This window comes from Ambystoma mexicanum, chromosome 4p, assembly GCF_040938575.1.
Source record: "Ambystoma mexicanum isolate Mex_15411 chromosome 4p, UKY_AmexF1_1, whole genome shotgun sequence".
NCBI lineage: Eukaryota > Metazoa > Chordata > Amphibia > Caudata > Ambystomatidae > Ambystoma > Ambystoma mexicanum.
Window position 1 is genome coordinate 743927790 of NC_090927.1, and position 23078 is coordinate 743950867.

A 23078-nucleotide genomic window follows, 5' to 3' on the forward strand; every position below is an offset into this window, starting at 1 on the left:
GGAGTGAAGCTGAAGGCTTCACTTCACTGCAAAAATTCAGAACAGGGTGCAAAAACGAAAGGTTAGTCTTAAGTTTTTTTTTAAAATAATTTTATTAATTTTATTCCAACAAACAATACAAACCAAACTTACAGTGCATACAATAACATTATAAACGTACATCACTTCAACATGTCCACTGCTTCTCCCCTTCCCTCCCCCCCCTTACGAGCCTATACCCTTCCATGTTCTGTGTCTGCATCTTGTGATAAGGATTCATCCTCCATATTTTCCGTTAGGTCTCGTGGTAACCCCGAATCACTCTATCAATTGTTTCCAGGCTAACAGGGTCTCAGCCTCCCCCCGACGTTACTTCCATCCTGCCATACCACAGTTTCCGCTACGGTCCATTTCTGTAGATCTTTCCACCATACTTCTACTTGTGGTCTCTGGCATGCCTTCCACCCCATAGCAATTCTCCTCTTTGCAAGTGCATACGCTAAGTCCTTTAATTTACTCACATGCTTGAGTTTACGCGGTCTCGGAAACCCTCCCATCAAACAGGCCCACACCGTATCCACCACAATTTTGATTCCTTTTTCAGCCAGCTTGTGCTCCACCTCACCCCAAAAACACTCGATGACTGGGCATGATCAAAACATGTGCACCATTCTGGTATTTTCCTCATCACATTTGGGGCATGCTTGTCCTACATTTTTGAATTTGGCTATTCTCTGGGGCGTCATATACGCCCTATGGGTTACGTAAGTTGTATTTGTTGCAGTCTTGCATTTCTCGACACTTTTTTGTGGTACCCTTGGGCTCGTTCCCACATCCCATCACTCATTGGGGCCCCTACTTTCTCTTCCCAGTCCCGTCTCACTTGTGCCACTTCCTTCCCCACCTTGGACATCATCAGCTCGTATATCCTAGAAATCTAGTGTCCCCCCTCTGCGACGTTGTATATTTTGTCTATGGTAGTGTCCGGTTCTTCTGCTAGTGCTACTTCGGACCATGTCTCCTTGATTTTCCGCACCACCCTGTGGTATGTAATATACTGGCCCAAATGTAACCCAGTTTCTTCCTCTAACACCGCAAAGTCTCTTATGGTCCCCTCCTGCCATATATCACCCATGGTTGCTATCCCGACCGGTTCCCAGTGTTTCCTAATCATCATCCTTAATTGCTTGTCTTTGCCGGCCAACATCACAATGGTACCTGCGGGGAGCACGGGAATTAATTCACCATCAGCTGGCAGGCCCTGCGCCAGATCTTCCACCCTAGCATCATCTTCCTTGGGCGCCCTTCCTTGTCTGCTGTAGGCAGCCACATCATTTCCTTTAGGAAGTAAGTTGATAAATCGAACTGTCATGCCCCTGCCACACATGAGTGCGCATAGGGGCTAACAGGCACAGGAGAACAGGTAAGTGTTGATGTATGTGTGTGCATGTGTTGCAGGTTTGTGTGTTTTGGGAACATCGATTTTTGGGGTAGGGAGGGAGGTGGCAGCGGTGGAGGCAGAGGGTTCGGGGGTGGAACCCCCGATTTAGAAGTTATCTGGCCAAAGGGTGGAGTAAGGGATAGATTTTTGCTTTTTGTAAGCCGACTAAAATCAGCACAGAAAAATCGGTCCTTCTGTTAGGTGACCTACAAAAGCGAAAATATGACATAGAACTAAAAGGTTTGGTGGTACGTAGAATATGGAGGGAACGTTGCTAAAAGAGACCTTTCCTAAAAAAGTTTCAGGCTTTAATTCCCTTCGAAATGTCAGGACAGGTGTCCAGGCAGTTTCGAATCAATAGTTTTGAATAACAAAAGTTCCGAAACAAAAGTACCGGAAAAAAAGTTTTGAATGTATTTTTTAATTTAGTATAGTTAAATAAGTGTTTTAAAAAATAAATAAATGGGGGTTTGGTGGGGAGGGAGGAACCCCCCCATAAAAATAAATGTGAAACTTTTATTTTCGACATTCTTCTGTCAGAACTTTTGTCAGTCGAAACTTTGACTGTCGAAACAGTCCTATGAACCTCAGAACACGTTAGAAAACACAGCAAAAAGAGAGGGGGATCATAGCAACTATGGAGGGAGTTGCAAAATGAGATTTCCTAACCATGCTTTTTTGGGAACAATCATTATTTAGAAGTGGCCTTTGTTTACTGCAAAGCATCATCTACACTTCATAGGTTAAGCAAATGGAGCTCATGAAAATATTCACTGTTAAGATGGATTTACAAACTCAGCCCTGGTGGGAGTATTTTGGGAGCCCACCCTATTTGTGGTAAACAGGGAAGACACTGGAAGGATGGCCAAAACCAATCCAGGTAAGGTAAGGTAGCTGAGCAGTCCAGGCTTGGTCTCAGGAAACGTGTGAATGTGGTATAGGGCTACAATGAGTCCACACAGAGCAACACGTCATAATTCCAGTTAAACAGTAAGTATATAATGTACAGTTATTAGGCCTTCAGTTACACACTAAACATAGAAAAATCAAAGCGAAGTATTGCTGTACAAAACCATATAAAACATATATGCGCATTCAGCATTACAGGAATAGAATACCATATGAATTAATTACCAGTGCAATACAGGTGAGTAGTCCAATGCAAGAAAATAGGCAAAACTCTTTAGAAATCCCACATTGCTTTGTTGAAGTTCCTCCTCGTATTTCTATAAATTGACCATCATTTTATCAATACCAGTTTTGTCCATTATTGCGTCTGGATCTTCTTCCAGCTCCCTTTTCCAGAGGTGCCACCTTATCTACTAGCGTGGTGTGCATTCTGTTCCTGTTTAACCAGAAGGTTTAAACCCGTTTCCTTCTTACAGGAGTGCCCTTTTTCTTGAAACTAGAAGGTCAGGAGTTCTAATCCATTCAATAAATCTGGTCTCTTTTCTAAAACATTACACTCCCACAGTTTAGAGAGCCATTGCATATTCAATTTGGCAAAGTGTTTAACCTTTTGCATTAGAGACTTTGGGATATATGGCCTGGCTCGATGATGCTGCTCCTGCAGTTACAGAACTAAGCATCAGATGATACTACCAATTTTAATCGGCCCGTCATTGAATAAACGCTCCTATAAGTGATTTCTGAAATACTTTGTGAACAGAGTATAAACCCACCATACTGTGCATGTGTGTGAGGAACCTGCAGCTGAGGAGTTGCCAATTTGTTCATCTGTTTGCTTGTATGCATGTGGTTTATTAATTTGAGGGAATTCCAAGTGGTCTCTCGCAACATGAAATGTTTATGTAGATGAACTAACCATTCGTAGAGTCGAATTATTTCCATTCCAAAGGGCACTCCAAGAACAAGTCTAGAATCATGACCGCATTACAAATGGCTGTCTATTCAGGATGTTTTTTTATCTTTGTACTGCTCAACCAAAAGTCAATACCTTTTGTAGAGAGGCAGATTGTTAGGGAGAATTCTTATAAGGCTAATTCCCCAAACCTAGTGAGTCCCCCAGAAGCTTTGCTGGATTTCTGGGGTTTGTTTTTTTCCCCTGCTAAGAGTGAGACTCTTTTCCTCCCACTCTTAGGCATAATTTGAGTTATGTCTTTGACTTTTTGTGTGCTTATGGGCTATGGGGTCTTTTACTCCATAGGGTATCATCTGGTTTAGTGTATGTGTTACACAGCACCCTCAGTGCAGTAACACGAGTGTCATAGTGACCCCCAAACATAGACCCCATACCCTGGGACTGACTACTGTCTTCCAGGGCATGTAAAGTCACCATTGACTACTAGTCCAAAATTGTGAACAGAATCAGTACACACCATCATATTGTGGAAGTGCCGGAAGGGGTTAATTCGATTGCCCCTGGGTCTGTTTCCAAGGGGGCACTGTCCAGTCCCCCCTTGTCGAGTTTCTGGCTGGTGGCAGTGGTTACCACGCAAAATATTCCACCAGAATATTTCCTATGGGATTTTCCCATTGATTTTAAACGCACCACTTTTTGGTGCAATGTCAAAGATACCGCTGGTTTATTTATTTAATATAAAATCACCGGTTGGGTCTTTTTGCCAGAACTCTTTTCTAAAATGACATTCGTGTCCGTCTCGAACTCCAACCAACGTCGGGCCCTTTGTTCCACTTTTTGGCAGGCTTCTCCACAGAAGCCCTCCAACTGGTGCCACTCTGTCTGGGTTCCACAGGATGTGAGGGTGGGGTAATTGGCACCTTGGACTGTGTTGCCTTAGCAACTCAAGTCGCACTCTGTTCTGATTGGCCCAGTGGGGAGCTGCCCGGCTCACCACTTAGCATGTATGAGTGACAGCTAGGCTGTTGAATGGGGGTTTTTCTGCATTAAAGCAGGGCTTTTGGGACTGGAACTTCAGAAGTCGACACAGGACCTAAGAAATCTGAAGAGGGGAGATGCTGAGCCATCTGCAACGACAACACCACCGGTGGAGCCCTGCTGCAACAACCTCACCACTTTCCCGACGACAACAGAAGATCTTCTGCTGAAAGAGTCTTCTTCCTCTGAGCTGGTGGGATCAACCAGTTCGCCATTTTGCCTTTCAGGACGTCTCTTGGTCGAATCGTCCGTGCCAAGCACCCCGGCGGCCGGATAGCCAAGCTGCACCACTGTGACTGCGAATAACAGCAACGCACCTTTTTCACCGAACAAACTCCGCGGCTGGTCTCTTCCCTGGGCAGTGCAACGACTCCAAGTTTTCTCCTTGACGAGATCATCTCTTCCCCTGGTCGAAACCACGGACTGCACCCGCTGCCAGGAACAACTGCCACCGCTGGAGCTTCCTCAACTTTAAAGGTACTGTGTTCCACCTGGCCTCCCTTTCTACGGTTTGCTAAAGGTGACCCTTAAATCCTTGGCTTTCCAACTGGGTTGGCCCCCAGACCTTTTAACTTTACCTTCTGAATCATCCCAACCTCTTTTGAACATTCTTACAAAGACTTGAATGCATTTCTCAACTGTGTGATCTTGGGCACATTTCACGTTGCTCCATTTAAAGTGGGCCTGGCCTATGAACTTTGGCTCTGCAGTAGACTCTGCCTTCTTTAGCTTGTTTTGGTCTTTTAAAAGTGTTGGCAACTGTTTTATTTTCATGACCTGCCTTTTTCTCTCCCTTTTACTTAATTATTGGAGTTCCATCTAAGTTACGCGCTCACCTCTGTTTTGACAAAAAGTGGTGTTTTGACTTAGACTTGTCTAATAATTCTTAAGGGAGGTGTGTATACTTTTCCGATTGTGTTTTGAACTTGCTTTGATTTAATGTTGCTAGTGTATTTTCTAAAGTGTGTTAAATAATTATATACTTTTGATACCAAGCTCTGGTCAGTGTTTGCTTGCTCTAAATGTGTTTTTAGCCCTATTGTGTATCCTCTGTATACTGCCCTACTCCTCTTGAGAGAAGTCTGACTGCTCAGCCACAGCTACCAGGTAAATCTGGGTGGTACAGACTGCTACCAATTGGGTTTACTGCTTACTGCTGTAGTCTTAATCTTCTTGCAGTGGTCCCCAAGGGAACTGCACAGGATTCTTTCTAACACAGATGTCTGTTTTAATAGAGCCCACCCCCTCACCTCTGTCATATTGGAAGAATAGCAAGAAAGCACTGTGCATGACACCTGGTATCATCCCAATACCACATCTGAGATATGAGCGACGTAATGCGGTCAGACAACCGTACCAAATGTATCACGAACTGATGCGGTAGATCTGAGCCTCCGCAAACCACTGCACATAGAAGAACCTTAGGTAAAGTCTGACAGATTAGAAGTGACGTCATGAAGAAGAAAAGAGGCAAGGATGCGCTGAAACCAACATGAATATCTAAAGAATGAAGATATGACTGAAGTGACAAAGTAAAAACATGCAACTATAAAGGAAACCATATACACTAAGATGAAAAGTGACGAGAGATACGCAGAAACGCAAGGTAGATAAGACAACATAGAAGCTTGCTAAATTAGGAAATAGAATGCGGTTAAAGCAGCCATGTTAAGAAAATGCACGTCGGCATCGTGCAGTAGTAAGTGAGATGCCTTGAAAGGAGAAAGACCAAGGCCGCAGAACTGACAGGCACTGTAATACAGATTCATGCATGAACCAAAGGGGATTTGCTTGGCTCAAATTCAAGGATGCCACAGCAAGAAGCAACTGCAAGACTTGAAAGGAGTCGAAGATGAGCTACATACGCAGGACATATTTCTCTTGGCACATGTAAAGTGGTTAACAGTTGCAAGTGCCAAGTGTTGTACAATTAAAGATACATAAAGCCCATGCAGAATGGAGCAACAAAGTCTTTAGAGGCCAAGAAGAGAAATAGTACCCACTATAATTGAATCAAATATTATTAAATGGCAGGGCAGAATGGACCAAATCATGGTCTCCTCACACGTGGTCCAGGACTGGAAGACCAGGCCTATTCATAAAGCTCCAGATGAAGATCCCAATGTAACTTCACTCCCTTTTAAAGTTCTGAGGAAGAGAACAGTCTGCAAGGTCAACTACAAAGAAGCAGCCTTGGCTTACGGCCTAACTGATGAGATGGTAGGCTGATTGGCTAAGAAAGGCAGTTATTTGACGTTCCCTCGCAACTGGGTTTGTTGCTTACATGCTGCTAACAAGCCGAATGTTCGAGGTTGGTAAGAGATTGCCACCCAGTTATGAGAACCTATTGTTGCAGAAGCTGATCTGTTGCTGCGGTTATGCTATTATCAGTATTTTACGTAGTTGAAGGTAGTTCAAGGAGTTCCTACCAGTTAAGGGGCAGCCAATGATAATATGAACACTCATACAAACTATAGGCATAAAAGTTTCCCTTCAACAATCCCTCGACCCAGTACGTTTTTACTGTTGGCCACATAGAATTGAACCTTAGCTCCCCCGAGCGTGCTGTGTGCTTCATAAATCTCAGTATTGGGATTTATTTGTGTTTTACAACCTTGTGCACGTTATTCCTCCAGTATGCCATGTGTGGTTGTACTAACAGGGCAATCTTATTCAAATATGGCTGTTGCCAAAAACATAGGCACCCGAGGGCCTGCTGGGTCCTCCATGCCGAAGCAGTGATTGGCGTACCACCTCCACCTAAGCCAATTCTGGCAGCCGGCAGGTTTGAGCCGGCCCCTGACAAACGCCCGGAAAAGCCCCTGTCTGGCCCTGGAGGGAGGACGCCTCCCTGCAGCTACTGTGCAACGCTTCCAAAGGATTCACGCAGACTTGGTCACCCGCACGCTATGACCACTATCAAAATCTTGACCTTCAAATTGCCCTGTTGAGCAATATGGATCGCATTTGTCCACCCACCTCCTTGGACATAGACTACTCATTGTTGCCTGCTCCTATTCCTACCTGCGTAAACTTTAACCTCTACTCCCTGCACCATCTGTACTATGCAACTTGATGTGCCTCATACTGCTTTCTTAATGCCCTGCTTCTAAAAGAAAAAAGAAACATAATTTAAAACTCTTTTCTGTTCTCTCCTGTTCTCTAACTGTGCATCCACCTTTTTGTACTTCTTTTTAGTGCTTTCTAGCATAATTCGAATTTAGATGGGCTGTCCAATTTCTTATTGATCTGTAAATCTGGGCATTTCCAGGGTGCTCATTGTCTGCCTGGCAGCCTGGTGAGATTCTACTGTTGCATAGTGCTCCTGACCCTTTCCCCTGCTATCCTCTGATTCCCCCCAACCTGTCTCTGACCCCATGGTGCTCTGTCTCCCCTATCATTTCTAACTGCTTCTCTATCACCTATCCTCCCTCTCACAAAGTCTGGAAGAAACAAATTAAAAAAGGCACCCCTTAGTTCCAACCCTGGTGTGCCCATTGCAGCCACCTACATCACTGCTTCCTCCAGACAGACTATCACTGACCATCTCTTGGCTCTCCCTTCATCTGACTTATGGACTCCCCTAATGGTCAGTTCTCTCCCTCTTCTCCTCCTCATCCATTACTGGCAGCACCAGATGGGAAGTCCTCTTGGCTCACTTTGCATCTTCCAAATGCACCATTAATGTCTATCACAATGGCACTATCATGGCCCAGGGCTCTCAGCCCAACCTCCTCCTTCTTGACTGGCATCTTCCATCCCTCATCTCCCTTGTTCAATCCCCCAGCGGTAGCCCCCCCACCTGCGTGACCCCCCCCTGCTAATCATTTAAAGGGGGCAACCAGCTTTACTTAGCTACCCTCAATTCTCGTTCTATCAAACACTCCTGACATTTGTCACCTCCTTGAAGGCCTTGCCGTCCTTGCTCTCACCGAGATGTGGTTAAAGGCCGGCACCGTCGCTGCTTTTGAGACACTTCTCCCTAAGTGCTACAAGATCCTGTCCACTCCCAGGCCTTCCCTGGCTGGTGGTGGAGTGGCTCTGGTCTTTCCTAAGTGGGTTCCTGCTTCTATCATCCCCTTTCAAACCTCATCCTTTGAAAACCTAGTCTGCAGTCTTTCTGTCTCGCTTACCTTCTCTAACACTCGCTACCATCTACAGGACCCCCAGACAGACCTCCCTCTTCCTCTCAGAATGGCCGATCTGTCCTCCTCTCTACTTGCCCTGTGGGATGTATTAACCCACTTATGCTCTGCCCTGCGGCATCACTGTGTCAAAATGGCTCCAAAACCCCTATGCGCACCAAAACCTATGGAAATTGCACTCTACAACACGAAAAGATGGCTGCCAAATCCACCATGCATGTTGTCAGTGGTGGAACGGAGATCGCACTCCTGAAACATGTCACTGGGCTGCCCGACAAGTAAAAATGGAGCCTGCATGAAAAATCAGTGATTGCTGAAAGAAATCCGGAATCTTGTTTTTAAATCTTTTCTTGGTTGCAGAAAATACAGAATGCTGGTCCAAAACACCCACAAACATCCAATCTTCTTGCTGGGTGTCACATTTTACTGAATTCAAGAAATCATTGTGAAATTGCAATATCTAGGAAAGCTGAATTGGTCATCAAAACACCCACAGCACAAGTTTGCCTGCATGTGGGATCTGTCAAAATCTGGGCGCAGTACCAGCGGCCGCCTGAATGACTGTTTCAAAAGCCTGCATTAAAACTGTAAACTTGTACCATTAAGATCTAATGTCTGAAATCTAAGCGACTTGTTATCAAGAGTAACCTAGGTTGTAACTATTTGAACTTCATGGGTTAGAGTCTGGAATCCATGTTCTAGATGTTGGTTTTAAAATTACAAGTTTATTTAAACCAAGAAAAATTTGTAACAAAATGACATTTAAATTAAGCCTGACTCCAAGCCAAACCACAAACAACTTGCCCCACAGGGCCAGGCACCTCCCTTCTGTGCTCTAGACCAGGAACTCACATTCATGTGATGAGTAAGAGGGGAGGAGAACTTGGGCTGCTCTGGGAAGTGCACAATGGGCTTCCTCCAATGCAAGGAGATGCTAATCAGGAAGGATCGTAAATGGTCTATGCCAGAAGGAAGGGGCAGAGATTGCTCCTGAGCTGCAAGGAGAAGGAGGCGGGGACAGACAACCTTTTGTTGATTCACAATGGACAAAAAGCATATTTCTAAAAAGACTGATAATTTACTGTGTACAATTGTAAAAAATATGTAAACCCCAGACTTCTGAACATAATTTTTGGCTGCACTTTTTAAGAGGAGCCACAACTCTGCTATGTTCTGGGAAGTAACTGTGAAAATTAGGGTTTTGCAGCAAATGTATTTATGTCAAAAGCATGAAACTTCACACGCTTATGCCCATATGCAATGCGCACAGTTGTACAAAATTTTGGGTAAACTAGATATTGTGTTCCGGCCCAAAAGAGCAGTATTCTGTCAGAAGCCGACACAAGATCCTACAATGATGGGGCTTGGAAGAGCATTTGCTCCACAAAATATGTGATCTGGATATGTTATTGTTATAAAGTTGGCAAAATTGTAAATATGTATTATACTAAAAGTAGATTTCATGTTCAAAAGGCAAGGGGAGGATTTTCTGACTCATAAAACCACAGCATCATGGTGGCGCCCTGTTTTCTCCTCCAATCAAGGGAGAGGGGTGATTGTAACCTATAGCCAACCAAGGGGGCGCGCTTAGGATAATCCAGCATACACACCCCTTTATCAAATGCATAAAAAGAGACAACTGAGGACTTAGGACACATAGATTCACCCACCAACCGATTGCTGGCAGAGCACCCTGCGAGAGAATTATCATCTTCCCTGCTCCAGACTCCAGAAACTTGGCAAGCAGAAAGGCCCATTCTAAAGCGGAACCCTTCTCAGTTTGGCCTTAAAATTCCAGAAACCAGAATTTACCCAGACATCTAAGGGGAACAAAAGAACAACCGGGCTGTGCTGTAACTGCTCTCCTGCAAAAGAATCATTACCAGAATCCAAAGACCCCAATCCAGTCGTGCTTTGCTGTGACCAGATAGCTGTGAACCAGAGCCATTGCCGACCCAGTCCAGTCCGGTGTGCCCAGCAGAATTTCTGATCAGAATCTCTGATCTTGACGGACCAGAATTCCTGACGGTTCTGTTCAAACCTATATAGCGAGTATCCATAGTATAGGACTGTCACTAGCCTATGTACTGTCCATAGCAATCCCTATCCAAACCCATCCTATCTTGTCTTCAGAACTGCAGTGTTAGAAATATTTTGGAATTGCCTGAACTCTTTTTCTTATCCCTACTATCTTCCCTCTGTACTCGTATTGTTAAACATATCGTTGCGCTTATATATTTCATCTGAAGAAGGCAAGCTCCTCGGTGGGCAAAAACCTGATCCAGAGGCGCCCTGGTCTGGTGGCTGTGCTTCCGTGTGGTATTTGCTTCTTCATAGTCATTCCCTAGTGTAAAGAATCCTGTTTGTCTTTTAAAAGCGCATCCCTGTTTTCCAATTCTGCGCCCATCTCATAAAAATGACCTCCACGAAAACATCCATAACTTTTTTTAATTTCATGCTAGAAACGAAATTTAAATCTCTGCTTGTAGCTAACATCCGAAGCTTTCCATACAACCATCTCAAATCCATATAGTTCTCCCGCGATTACCACGCGTGGGAAAGTTTGCCGCACATTTTGTCCTAGGAAATTTCTATAACTTGTAAAACAGCTTTCAATTGCACCCGACCTCAAATTTAAGTCTTTACATTGCTTATTAGAATCAAATAATTGCTAGTGTTTGTCTGCAACCAGATAAAGCGGCTACCATTAGAATTTAAGCAATTTCAGTGATTTAAGCCATATTTCGTGTTTTACCTATTCCATTCAAAGCCAACTTTAAAATCATTTTGACAGTTTGCCAATCAATTCTGTTTCTCTCTTGTGTTTGCTGGGAGAAATTGGCGTTGACATTTGTTTGAATTCTGCATTCCTGAAATCTGTTCTCTCTCCTCCTATATCTCAACATTACATATTGGTGGGTTGAGGGGTTTGCAGGGGGAAAGAGTAACCACATGGCTATTTGATTTGAATACACACCCACAAAAGTATTATTGCTGTGCTGCAGTGTTTTTGCTCATTATTACTCCTTGTGATTAAAGAGATTGCTTAGTGTGACATCACCCCATTGGTGATCATTGTATACCCATTAAATATAGTGTGATTATATTGTGAACTATATAAATACATATTTTAACTGTGCAAACCAGCCTGATAACTGGTTCAATGTGAACGCGGTTCCAAGAGAGGGGCGTGATAATAAAATAACTTTTAGACACAAATAAATAAGGATTTCAGTTGTGCATTACACACTAGGCATTGACTTATGTGAAGTGCCGGATTGAAATCACTTACAGCCCCCTCCACCCTCCCAAACTTAACTTCCTTGGGGACTTTAACATATATCTTGACTCTCCTGATGTGGCCACTGTTCTCTTTCGTGACTTCTGCGACACTTTACCTCACTATCTTTCCGTCTGGCCCTACCCACTCTGCCACACACACCTTGGATGATCTCATCTCAACAGATTTCCCACTGTCCGACCCTTTTATTACCCCTCTCTCCTGGTCTGACCGCTCTCACCTCTCTTCCCACTTTGACCTCCGCTGTCCCCTGATGCTGCCTCCTCCCACATTGCCATTCTCCTTCGCAGTCATTCCACCGATGATGCGTGTCTCAGTTGTTGCATTTGCATCTTCCTTCATCCCACTTCCTTTGGCTCTCCTGACTCCGTTCTAGCTAACCTTCACCTTTCTATGTCTTAACACCCTGGACATCTTCCAAATGCAACTGACTCCGACTTGGCCGCTTTGAAACGCATGTGCGAAGCTGCAGAGCAGAAGTGGCAGGCATCTAGCTCATCCTCTGACAAACCGGCCTGCTGCCTACTCCAAAGGCAATATTGTCTCTCTATCTGCTCCAAGAAGAGAGCACATGTCCAAGCCTGCATCTTTTTTTATTTTTTTTATTTTTGTATTTGGTTTATTAAACCTTTACAAAAAGTAATTTAAAGAAACTACATAATTAAATATCATTAGTTCTACACAAGTATTGTACATTGTCATTACAACATCATTGAAGGTTCTCAAATTACTACATTTTCAAGATTTCACAAATAGGATTTGAACTTATAAACTCTCCAATTCCTAGTGCAAATAAATACAATTGTGCATATTCGCAAGTATGCTAATCTGTCAATTCAATTAGATCCAACCAAGATAAAGATAATGGCATCATACTAGTATACACCGTCTTGATTACATTTACTTTGATCTATGTGACAGTATGTAAAGTATTTAATTTGAATTGCTTGGTGAAAAACAACTAATTCTTAAAATACAGAATCATCATAACACGTTAGAAGAATGACATTTATTTGTTTGATAATTCATGGTCTATTACCCTTAGAAGGCGTGCTAAGGCGTTGATCAACAAGCTGTTTTCACCTTGCATCATTCTTACCCACAATGAGTTCATAGATAATTCTGATTCATTACTGATGTATTCATTTAATATAGTCAATCTAACATTTCTGAAGAGCATTCTAAAACCAAGTATCTCAGGGTTTCCTTTCATTACAATTTGCGAATCTACAATGCAATAAGGGTTTTGTATCAGGGTTACCATTCCAATATGCAGTTCTTTCATGCGTGTGAAATTGGTTGTTTAAGACGCATATAGATGGTGCAGGCTTTGCAGCAGGGAAAAAAACCTTAAGTAGGCAGAACTCGTGTCTCTTTTTCTGAAAAAGTTGGCATACTCCGTGTACGTGCTATATTTTTGTAAGTCGTCAATAGTCGTAATCCAGTCAGTTATACAGTTTTTTTTATCAACCTTGAGTGATTAATTCTTCTGTTGTAGCATTAATATTGAACAGTAACATTTGCATTTTTGTACAAAATAACACAATAGATGGCAAATTACCAATCGTCTCACCGAGGTCAATGTTTAATGAATTGGAAGGTGGATTTAGTATTTTAGCATTGTTGCATAGCAACCTCCATTTGTATCTAGAAGCTAGGGAGCTTATATCTAGCTCATGGCGTAATACTGTTTTGGGAATTGAAGGCGCTAGATGGAGTGTCTTCCATACACAGCCTTGAATGAATGATGTTTAAGCAGGGTCTAATATCCAATAGGCACATGACTAGGCCATACAGTAGCAACAGCTCCACTTTTAACATGACCAAATCTAACAATGGGAGAATTGAGAATTTACAATATTTACAAAATATCACTCATTTGAGAGAGTAAAGGTCGTAGTTTCTCAGTTAGGATGTTCTTCTCTATTTCTATAGAGGAATAGTTACACAGATTGTATCCCAGATATTTAATGTTAGTAGGTTGTTCGTTGAAAGTACCATAATCTTTGACTTATTAGGATTAGGTTGTGTTTTCATCCAAAGGAGGTGAAGAGCGGAAGTTTGTTTTGAAGGCCAAAAGGAGTAGAATCCAGAAGAATTAAGTCATCCGCGAAGGCAATCCAGTGGATGTGACACTTAGCCAGTCTCACAAAAAAGGTATTCGATTCAAGCCATATATTGTCCAAGTTGCATAAGTATAAATTAAACAAAGTGGATGCTAGGTTGCAGCTTTGCTTAACCCCAATATAAGTTGATATTGCATCAGTCAGGGCACCTTCCTGATTAATTCTTACTTTATAGAAAGTATTCCTATGTAACATGGAGATTAATAGAACTATTGAAAAAGGTATACCCAAACTAACCATTTTGTTCCACAGTATCGCGCTGTCGAACGCCGCGGTCATATCCAACGATGCAATATAGACTGGGTTTGAACCTTTAGTCTTTCTGTGCCAAGATATGTGATCTAATGGTGGAACTTAATGCAGTACCCATTTATTTTAGAAATCCTATTTGGAATTTGGACAAAATGTTGTGTTCTGCAATGTGTTTTTCCAAATCATGGAGGATTAAGATAGAACATATCTTGGCAGATGCATCTGTCAGAGCAATTGGTCTATAATTTTCAGGACGAGCTGCGCCACCCTTCTTAAGAATGGGCACAATAATTGACAATAGCCACGATTCAGGAATTATGTGAACTTTGAAGATATATTCAAACTTGGCATTGAGTATGTAGGCCCAAAATCTAGGGTCTGATTCATACACACACGCTGGAATGCCTTCTGGCCCTGCAGCTTTTGAAGATTTTAACTTCGAAATTGGCCATTTGATGTCATTTAGCTTCCATTCTAGATTCTTCAAATTGGTTATAGATATATTTGGTGGTTGGATGCTCGCATAGGGCAAGGGTAATTGATATACCCTTCCAATGTGGTTCCTCTATACTTCAGCAGAAATAGGAGTGACGTCTTTCTTTTTGATTACAATTGGTCTGTTTGATCATAGACCATATAGATTTCGCATTGTTTACTGATATATTTAATAATATTTTGATTTTGTGTAGTGTGCAGTTTAATTTTGATTTGTTTCACTCTGTTTTTATATGACGAAGAATGTTTCTTGCTAATTGCGTACTGGTCGGAGTAATCACTACTACTTCTAAGTCTCCTCAGTTCTCTATTTTTATTACTTAGTTATATTGAGTTCCAAATCAAGAGAACTTGTGTCTACAATTAACAGGTTTTTGCTTAGAGGCTAAATAATGTAATTTTGATGGCATAATATGGCTCACAAAGTCCTCTAGCTTCAACACTACAACTTTAGTTAAATGTAAACCCAGCTCTTTCAAGATCCTGAGAAACCAGGTTAGTAATCTGCTGACGTAATTTATTATTCCATCGGACAGAGATCAATGGACGATCTAGTTCCAAGAGCCATAGTACTGAATTTGTACTATACTTTAATAGTGAGATATTGATCTTTAGCTCGATTAGTAATTGATCACTCAGTATTGTATCCTGGGCACACATAAGATTGCAGCGATTGCTAATTATGTCAGAGACACAACTGTAATCAGTTAGTGGGCTGACATTACCTTCGTCTCCAAGTATAGTTAAGGGATTTGTGCGCGGTTTAACAAAGTATAAATCCCAATCAGAAATGTAGGATACCCACCGTTTGCCTCTGTGACTTGACATAGACCCACTGCAATTTTGGACGCAAGAGGACTCTAAATAATGATCCTCATAGCAACTGGAATTGAAGTCCCCACCGATGATCAATTTATAGTTTGAATTGTGCAAGAACGCATCTTGTAGAATTGTATCAAGCTGATTGAACAAGTTCTGCTGTGTGATTTTAGCGGGGTTTCTATATAAGCATATCAGCAAAAAACCAATATCCACTGTATCGGTTAACCTTAGTTCAATCACCAGAAGATGTTTCGAGGAAAATACAAGTTTAGATATTGTGCTTAGGGGATTATCAATGGCAATAACAAGACCTCCAGAAGGTCTTCCTGCTAGTGCTCTGCAGGCGGAAGAAAAGAAACGGTGTTTCCATCTATGGAGTAGAGACCAACTTTCATGGTTTCCTGTAGGAACGTTACATTAGGTTTATTTTTGGGTGGAAGTATGGCGAGCCTTCTTTGAAAATTATTAAAACCAGAAGGGTTTCATGAAATTACAGCAAAGTAATTTCATATATACTGGCTACGCCGACATTAGCCCAAGCTTAGGTGGTAAAATAATTTTGATTAGGTGTTCAACCCACGTCCAATCTTTTATTGCTCCTGCTAATGAAAGGAACTGCGAAATTGTATCTTTATGATTTGGTCACCATTGCCAACCGTAGTTTGATGTTCCTTTATATCCTCTTGGATAATACTAGTTTCTACAAACTCATTTGCTTCCTGTTTGGTGTGAAAGAATCGAATGGATAACCCTGGTTCACAGAGATCCAATTTATGTTGCCAGATTATTTTTGATATAATAGCAGAATGAACCTGGTAGATCATCCGATAATTGTTGTGCAATGATAGGGTAATCCATTCAAAGTCCTCAGATGTTAAGATTCTTAAAGAGGGAATTTGATTGATTATTCCCAGTAAAAAAAGAACTATTAATTTGAGCATTGCCAAGAATTTTTGGATCGCTATCCCAGCCCATTATGTTCAAAGTTTTCTGGGGTATATCACAGGTATCCGATTCCAAGTGGGGTGGATTCGTAGGAATTACAGTTGAGCCATTAGACGTGCCCAAAGGTGATGAATTGGAACCTACAGGTAAGTTGACAGAACCCGTGGAAGGAATACAATTTGTAAGAGGCAATGCGACCTCTGGAGCATTCTGGGTGTCCCCATTGTGGAAAGATAATGAGTTTAAAACCAAAGGTGATTTGCTAAATCCTGCATCTCTTGAGCCACCAATAACATGGCTGAACTCTTTAAAATCTGAAAGGAGCTTGCCCATCCTACCACAGTCTCCTCCCTCCCAGGCCCTCTGCTCTGGCTGCCCACTTCTCCTCACACTCTGGACATCCTGTCCTCTGCTCCCACCACCCCCTTCTCTTGCCCCCCCCCACTCTTCTTTTTTTCCCATTGCACCAGATGAGATCGCCAGTGTTCTCTTTGAAAGTCTCCTCTGACCAGGGGCTCCCCTGATACTCCAGAACAGTCGAGGACATCACCTCTTGCCCCAGCCTTGGCTGACCTCTGCAACCACTCATTCGCCACTGGCTCCTTCCCTCAAACCCTCTCCTGAAAAAGCTGTCTGCCTACCCTTCTTGCCTGGCTAACTATCTCCCTATCTTCTACCCCTTTTTTGGGCAAACTCATGGAGAAGTTGGTCATCCCTCAACTGACCTTCCACACTGAAGTGGCTGCCTCCATGACCACCAGTCCGGTTTCAGGACAGCCAGAGGCACAGACTGCTCTCCTGAACACCTACTCTTTAACTTGGACTATAACACTCCCTCTGTTCTGATCCTCCTTGATCTTTCTTCTGCCTTCGACACAGTCAACCACTCCATCCTCATAAACGGTCTTCTTGATACCCTATGCATCAGTGACTGGGCACTGGCGTGGCTTAACCCCTTCCTTTCAAACAGACCTTCCCAACTGCAAATGGGTTCTTTTCTCTCCTCCACCACACTCTTTCCCTGTTGTGTCCGTTAGGGCCCTATCCTATCGGTTCTAGGTGAAAATATCTTTTTCCTAAGATCTTTTCACCTAGAAACCAGTTTAGAAAGACCACTCCGTGACCGCATGGATCAGTCTTTCTAAATAAAACGGTCACTCCCCTGCCGCACACTTGTGCATGGAGGGGCTGACTGGCATGGCGGGACCCGGAAGCACAGGACGAGGAGAACGTGTATGTGTATGTGTATGTGTAGGGGGAGAGGCTGTGTCTGAGAGATGGGGAATCCCGCAGGAGAGGGTGGGGATGGCGGTGGCGGGGGGAACAAAGAAATGCATTGCAAAGGTCTCAAGAGACGAAGACCTTTAGCGAATGCTGGTTTTACTATCAATATCAAATCGGGCATTGTAAGTCTTCTTTTTCTCTTGAGACCTTTTACAACGAGGTCTTTTCACCTACAACCATCCTATCGCCATGGCTTTTCAACATATACAAGGCACCTCTGGCCCACCGGATCTCCACTTTCTCCCCTCATTTCCAGTGTTATGCGGATGAGGCACTGCTCTTTCAAGCTGCCATCCTCTACCACCTCCTCCCTCATACCCGACTCCCTGACTCCTATTCAGGCATTTTGCTCTGCCAATGATCTTTGCCTTAATGCCAGTAAAACCAAGCTTAGGTGGTAAAATAATTTTGATTAGGTGTTCAACCCACGTCCAATCTTTTATTGCTCCTGCTAATGAAAGGAACTGCGAAATTGTATCTTTATGATTTGGTCACCATTGCCAACCGTAGTTTGATGTTCCTTTATATCCTCTTGGATAATACTAGTTTCTACAAACTCATTTGCTTCCTGTTTGGTGTGAAAGAATCGAATGGATAACCCTGGTTCACAGAGATCCAATTTATGTTGCCAGATTATTTTTGATATAATAGCAGAATGAACCTGGTAGATCATCCGATAATTGTTGTGCAATGATAGGGTAATCCATTCAAAGTCCTCAGATGTTAAGATTCTTAAAGAGGGAATTTGATTGATTATTCCCAGTAAAAAAAGAACTATTAATTTGAGCATTGCCAAGAATTTTTGGATCGCTATCCCAGCCCATTATGTTCAAAGTTTTCTGGGGTATATCACAGGTATCCGATTCCAAGTGGGGTGGATTCGTAGGAATTACAGTTGAGCCATTAGACGTGCCCAAAGGTGATGAATTGGAACCTACAGGTAAGTTGACAGAACCCGTGGAAGGAATACAATTTGTAAGAGGCAATGCGACCTCTGGAGCATTCTGGGTGTCCCCATTGTGGAAAGATAATGAGTTTAAAACCAAAGGTGATTTGCTAAATCCTGCATCTCTTGAGCCACCAATAACATGGCTGAACTCTTTAAAATCTGAAAGGAGCTTGCCCATCCTACCACAGTCTCCTCCCTCCCAGGCCCTCTGCTCTGGCTGCCCACTTCTCCTCACACTCTGGACATCCTGTCCTCTGCTCCCACCACCCCCTTCTCTTGCCCCCCCCCACTCTTCTTTTTTTCCCATTGCACCAGATGAGATCGCCAGTGTTCTCTTTGAAAGTCTCCTCTGACCAGGGGCTCCCCTGATACTCCAGAACAGTCGAGGACATCACCTCTTGCCCCAGCCTTGGCTGACCTCTGCAACCACTCATTCGCCACTGGCTCCTTCCCTCAAACCCTCTCCTGAAAAAGCTGTCTGCCTACCCTTCTTGCCTGGCTAACTATCTCCCTATCTTCTACCCCTTTTTTGGGCAAACTCATGGAGAAGTTGGTCATCCCTCAACTGACCTTCCACACTGAAGTGGCTGCCTCCATGACCACCAGTCCGGTTTCAGGACAGCCAGAGGCACAGACTGCTCTCCTGAACACCTACTCTTTAACTTGGACTATAACACTCCCTCTGTTCTGATCCTCCTTGATCTTTCTTCTGCCTTCGACACAGTCAACCACTCCATCCTCATAAACGGTCTTCTTGATACCCTATGCATCAGTGACTGGGCACTGGCGTGGCTTAACCCCTTCCTTTCAAACAGACCTTCCCAACTGCAAATGGGTTCTTTTCTCTCCTCCACCACACTCTTTCCCTGTTGTGTCCGTTAGGGCCCTATCCTATCGGTTCTAGGTGAAAATATCTTTTTCCTAAGATCTTTTCACCTAGAAACCAGTTTAGAAAGACCACTCCGTGACCGCATGGATCAGTCTTTCTAAATAAAACGGTCACTCCCCTGCCGCACACTTGTGCATGGAGGGGCTGACTGGCATGGCGGGACCCGGAAGCACAGGACGAGGAGAACGTGTATGTGTATGTGTATGTGTAGGGGGAGAGGCTGTGTCTGAGAGATGGGGAATCCCGCAGGAGAGGGTGGGGATGGCGGTGGCGGGGGGAACAAAGAAATGCATTGCAAAGGTCTCAAGAGACGAAGACCTTTAGCGAATGCTGGTTTTACTATCAATATCAAATCGGGCATTGTAAGTCTTCTTTTTCTCTTGAGACCTTTTACAACGAGGTCTTTTCACCTACAACCATCCTATCGCCATGGCTTTTCAACATATACAAGGCACCTCTGGCCCACCGGATCTCCACTTTCTCCCCTCATTTCCAGTGTTATGCGGATGAGGCACTGCTCTTTCAAGCTGCCATCCTCTACCACCTCCTCCCTCATACCCGACTCCCTGACTCCTATTCAGGCATTTTGCTCTGCCAATGATCTTTGCCTTAATGCCAGTAAAACAGAGATCCTTCTCATGGGGACGACTGCTCCTTGTTCTCCCTCCCCTTGATCCCCCACTCTCTGACCAGACTCCATGGGTCCCCTCACCCACCTGTCGGGCACAAAACCGTGGGATCATCTTTGACTCCTCTTTCTCTCCACACATCACAGACCTTGCCAAGAAGTCCAACTTCGAGCTCCACCTTCTCGGGGCATTCTACCTTTCCTCACCTTCCCCCAGAAGCTCAATGTCTCCAGAGCCCTGGTTCTCTCTAGGCTAGACTACTGCAACTTCAATCTGCCTCTTTCCTCCCTTCGCCCCTTCGACTAAAACAGAATAGGATTGCAAGACTTATATTTGGCCTCAAGCCCAGTGACCGCATCTCTCCAGCCTTCAAATCTCTCCACTGGCTCCCCGTGACCGCAATGATCAAATTAAAGACCCTTTGCACCACCCACAAGGCTGTCTGGCGCCTGGGACCTCACTACATCCAGCTTTCCCTCCCTAGGTACCTCCCGGCCAGAGTCCCTCGGTCCTCTGTATCCAACTTTCTGCAGGTCAAATGCGTCTGGGAGGTAGATCCCTTTCCTCGGCTGACTCCTCACTCTGGAACAGCCTCCTCAGACTTGAGCCAAATAAGTTCCAGAAACTTCTCAAGACTTAACTTTTCTCCTCTTCCTTCCCCCTCTGCCCTCCCCCCCTCCCATGCTACCTTGCCCTCTCCGAATGGGGCTTGATCCCTTTAGAGTCATACAGCGGTCATACCTCCCCCTACCAGTCCACCCTCTGGCTCCCTTTCCCGGACTAGCCCAACTTGGTCCTACCTGTCCACCGCACTCATCCTCCCTTTCCCCCTTTTCACCTGGCACTTGCCACCTTGGCCCGCCCAGCACTTGCCCAACCCCTTCACTGGGGGCACCCCACTCCTGCACTTCTCCCTCCACCCCCTGTCCCCCTGCATGTACCACCATGTCAAGCACATGCACGGTAGGATTGTCACAAGGCCAATACAACCGTTTTTGTTCTAATGTTTGAGGTTCCCATGTCGCCCCCACCAACCCCCATCTTTTCTTGTGGTACCTGGAAGCACTTGTGAATAGGTGCCATACAAATGTCCAATAAATAAAAATAGAATGTAGTCGTAGCTGACGTATGTCAAGGTCTAAAACCATTTTTGTAACTGAAAGTGTGTGTGTGGGTGTGGCTGTGTGTGTGGCTGCGTGTGTGGGTGTGGGTGTGGCTGTGTGTGTGTGTGGCTGTGTGTGGCTGCGTGGGTGCGTGTGTGGGTGTGTGTGTGTGTGTGGCGCTGTGTGTGTGGCTGTGTGTGGCTGTGTGTGTGGCTGTGTGTGTGGCTGCGTGTGTGTGTGTGTGTGTGTGTGTGGCTGCGTGCGTGTGTGTGTGTGTGTGTGTGTGTGTGTGTGTGGCTGCGTGTGTGTGTGTGTGGCCGTGTGGCCGTGTGACCAGCCATATTCCTTGAGTCTGTCCGGTTATTTGGGCCGTAGATCATTTATTGTGGTTCGGCACTTGGAACACTCCAGGTGCTACTGAACACTTTCAGTTTCGGATGCTCTTCTCCACTTGTGCTAACAGCTCCAGGCTGGGACTGGCCTATAGGGCAAACCCCAAAGTGCAGGCCCATCTGGCAGGTGTGGGCCCCTTTTCGTGGACTAAGTTTTCACAAATGTATTGACCCAATATGCTTTAAAAGGCATAGATGTTACGAACTCCCTTTCAATGTGGTAACTCAACATGCTTCTGACAACGAATAATGAAAAGCGACTTGCGTTTTAAGCGCCACTTTTTTTATTGATGCCCATGCTTATTTTTTGTCTGTCTGACCCTGCACACCTCTTATTTCAGGTGCTTTGCCACTGCATGTTTACTGGGTATCTACATCTAGAAATGTGTGGACTCTCACAGCGTAAAAGGATATGCATTCTTTTTTCTATTTGTCTTAATTATATGTTTAAGCACTTATTGTTTTGAAGCTAGAATATGAAGTATGTTTTAATTGATTCATTCATTTTGCAACTTGTGAGTTTGTGACCTGGCACCGTCTTCCTTAATTCACTCTCCAAATATTATTTTTCATAGTTTGGCAAAGACAGTATGGATGTGGAGTACAAGTTTTCAATGCAAGATAAATCTGAAGATGTTCCTGATTCAACTCTAACATTATTAAACAAAACAGATTCGAGTGCCACAGTCAAAGGAAGAGGTACTTGTGCTGTTTATTCTGTAATCATTGTGTTATTTCTCTACCTTTTTGAGAACTCTAGAAGCAAGCTGGGTGTTGAGACCCATGGAAATCTTTAGTGGTCTACCTTATTGATTTTAATGAAAGTTTCAAATCTAGCATAATGACATTTTTTCTTTGTATGCTTGGACGTGTACTGAGCAAATAGAAAATACACTTTGAAAAATGATTGCCTGATTTTAAGTGTTTTTTTCCTGAAATAATGAATAGTCTTTCTCTTATTTCTATGTACCTCCTCCTTACCCGCCATGCTTATGGGTGTCGACCAATGGGGACGACACTAGATCTTTTTTGCAAAGCAAATTCCTTTCAATTAAATTTGAATGAGGATGCATGTGACCATGGCCACATCGCATATTGACTCTGCCTCCAGGCAACAATCACCAGTCCTTGGTCCTTCTCACTGGATGAACAGGATGTGCACCCCCCTCCTCCCCTGCCAGATCCATTTGGTCAGGTTACTTAGTCTGCCTGATGCCTTCTCCGCTGTTGCTTTCTCCTGGCTGGTGTGTCACCCTCCTGGGAAGGACAGTTGATCTTCGGTTGGGTCGCCGTTGGTCTGGGGTTAAAGTCCCTGGGTGTCCAGATCCTGCAATTTGATTTGATAGTGAAGATTAGTTTGCCGTTACTGAGCTAAGTTCTCTTAATCTGGCCCAATAAGTACTTACCCCTTGTTCCTTCCCTTGATGATTATTCATTGGTCTTCCCTTAAGGATCCCCTTGGTCCA

General features: G+C 43.9%; 1 protein-coding gene across 6 annotated transcripts in view; it reads left to right on the top strand.

Moving 5' to 3' along the window:
• The window catches only part of TTK (TTK protein kinase), a 1085566-nt gene that overhangs the window by 364604 nt on the left and 697884 nt on the right, over positions 1-23078 (top strand). For all 6 annotated transcript variants that reach the window (XM_069606303.1, XM_069606306.1, XM_069606304.1 and 3 more), the window contains exon 10: positions 22188-22311. In XM_069606303.1, coding sequence (XP_069462404.1) covers positions 22188-22311 — 124 coding nt within the window. The remainder of the gene's footprint in view (positions 1-22187; positions 22312-23078) is intronic.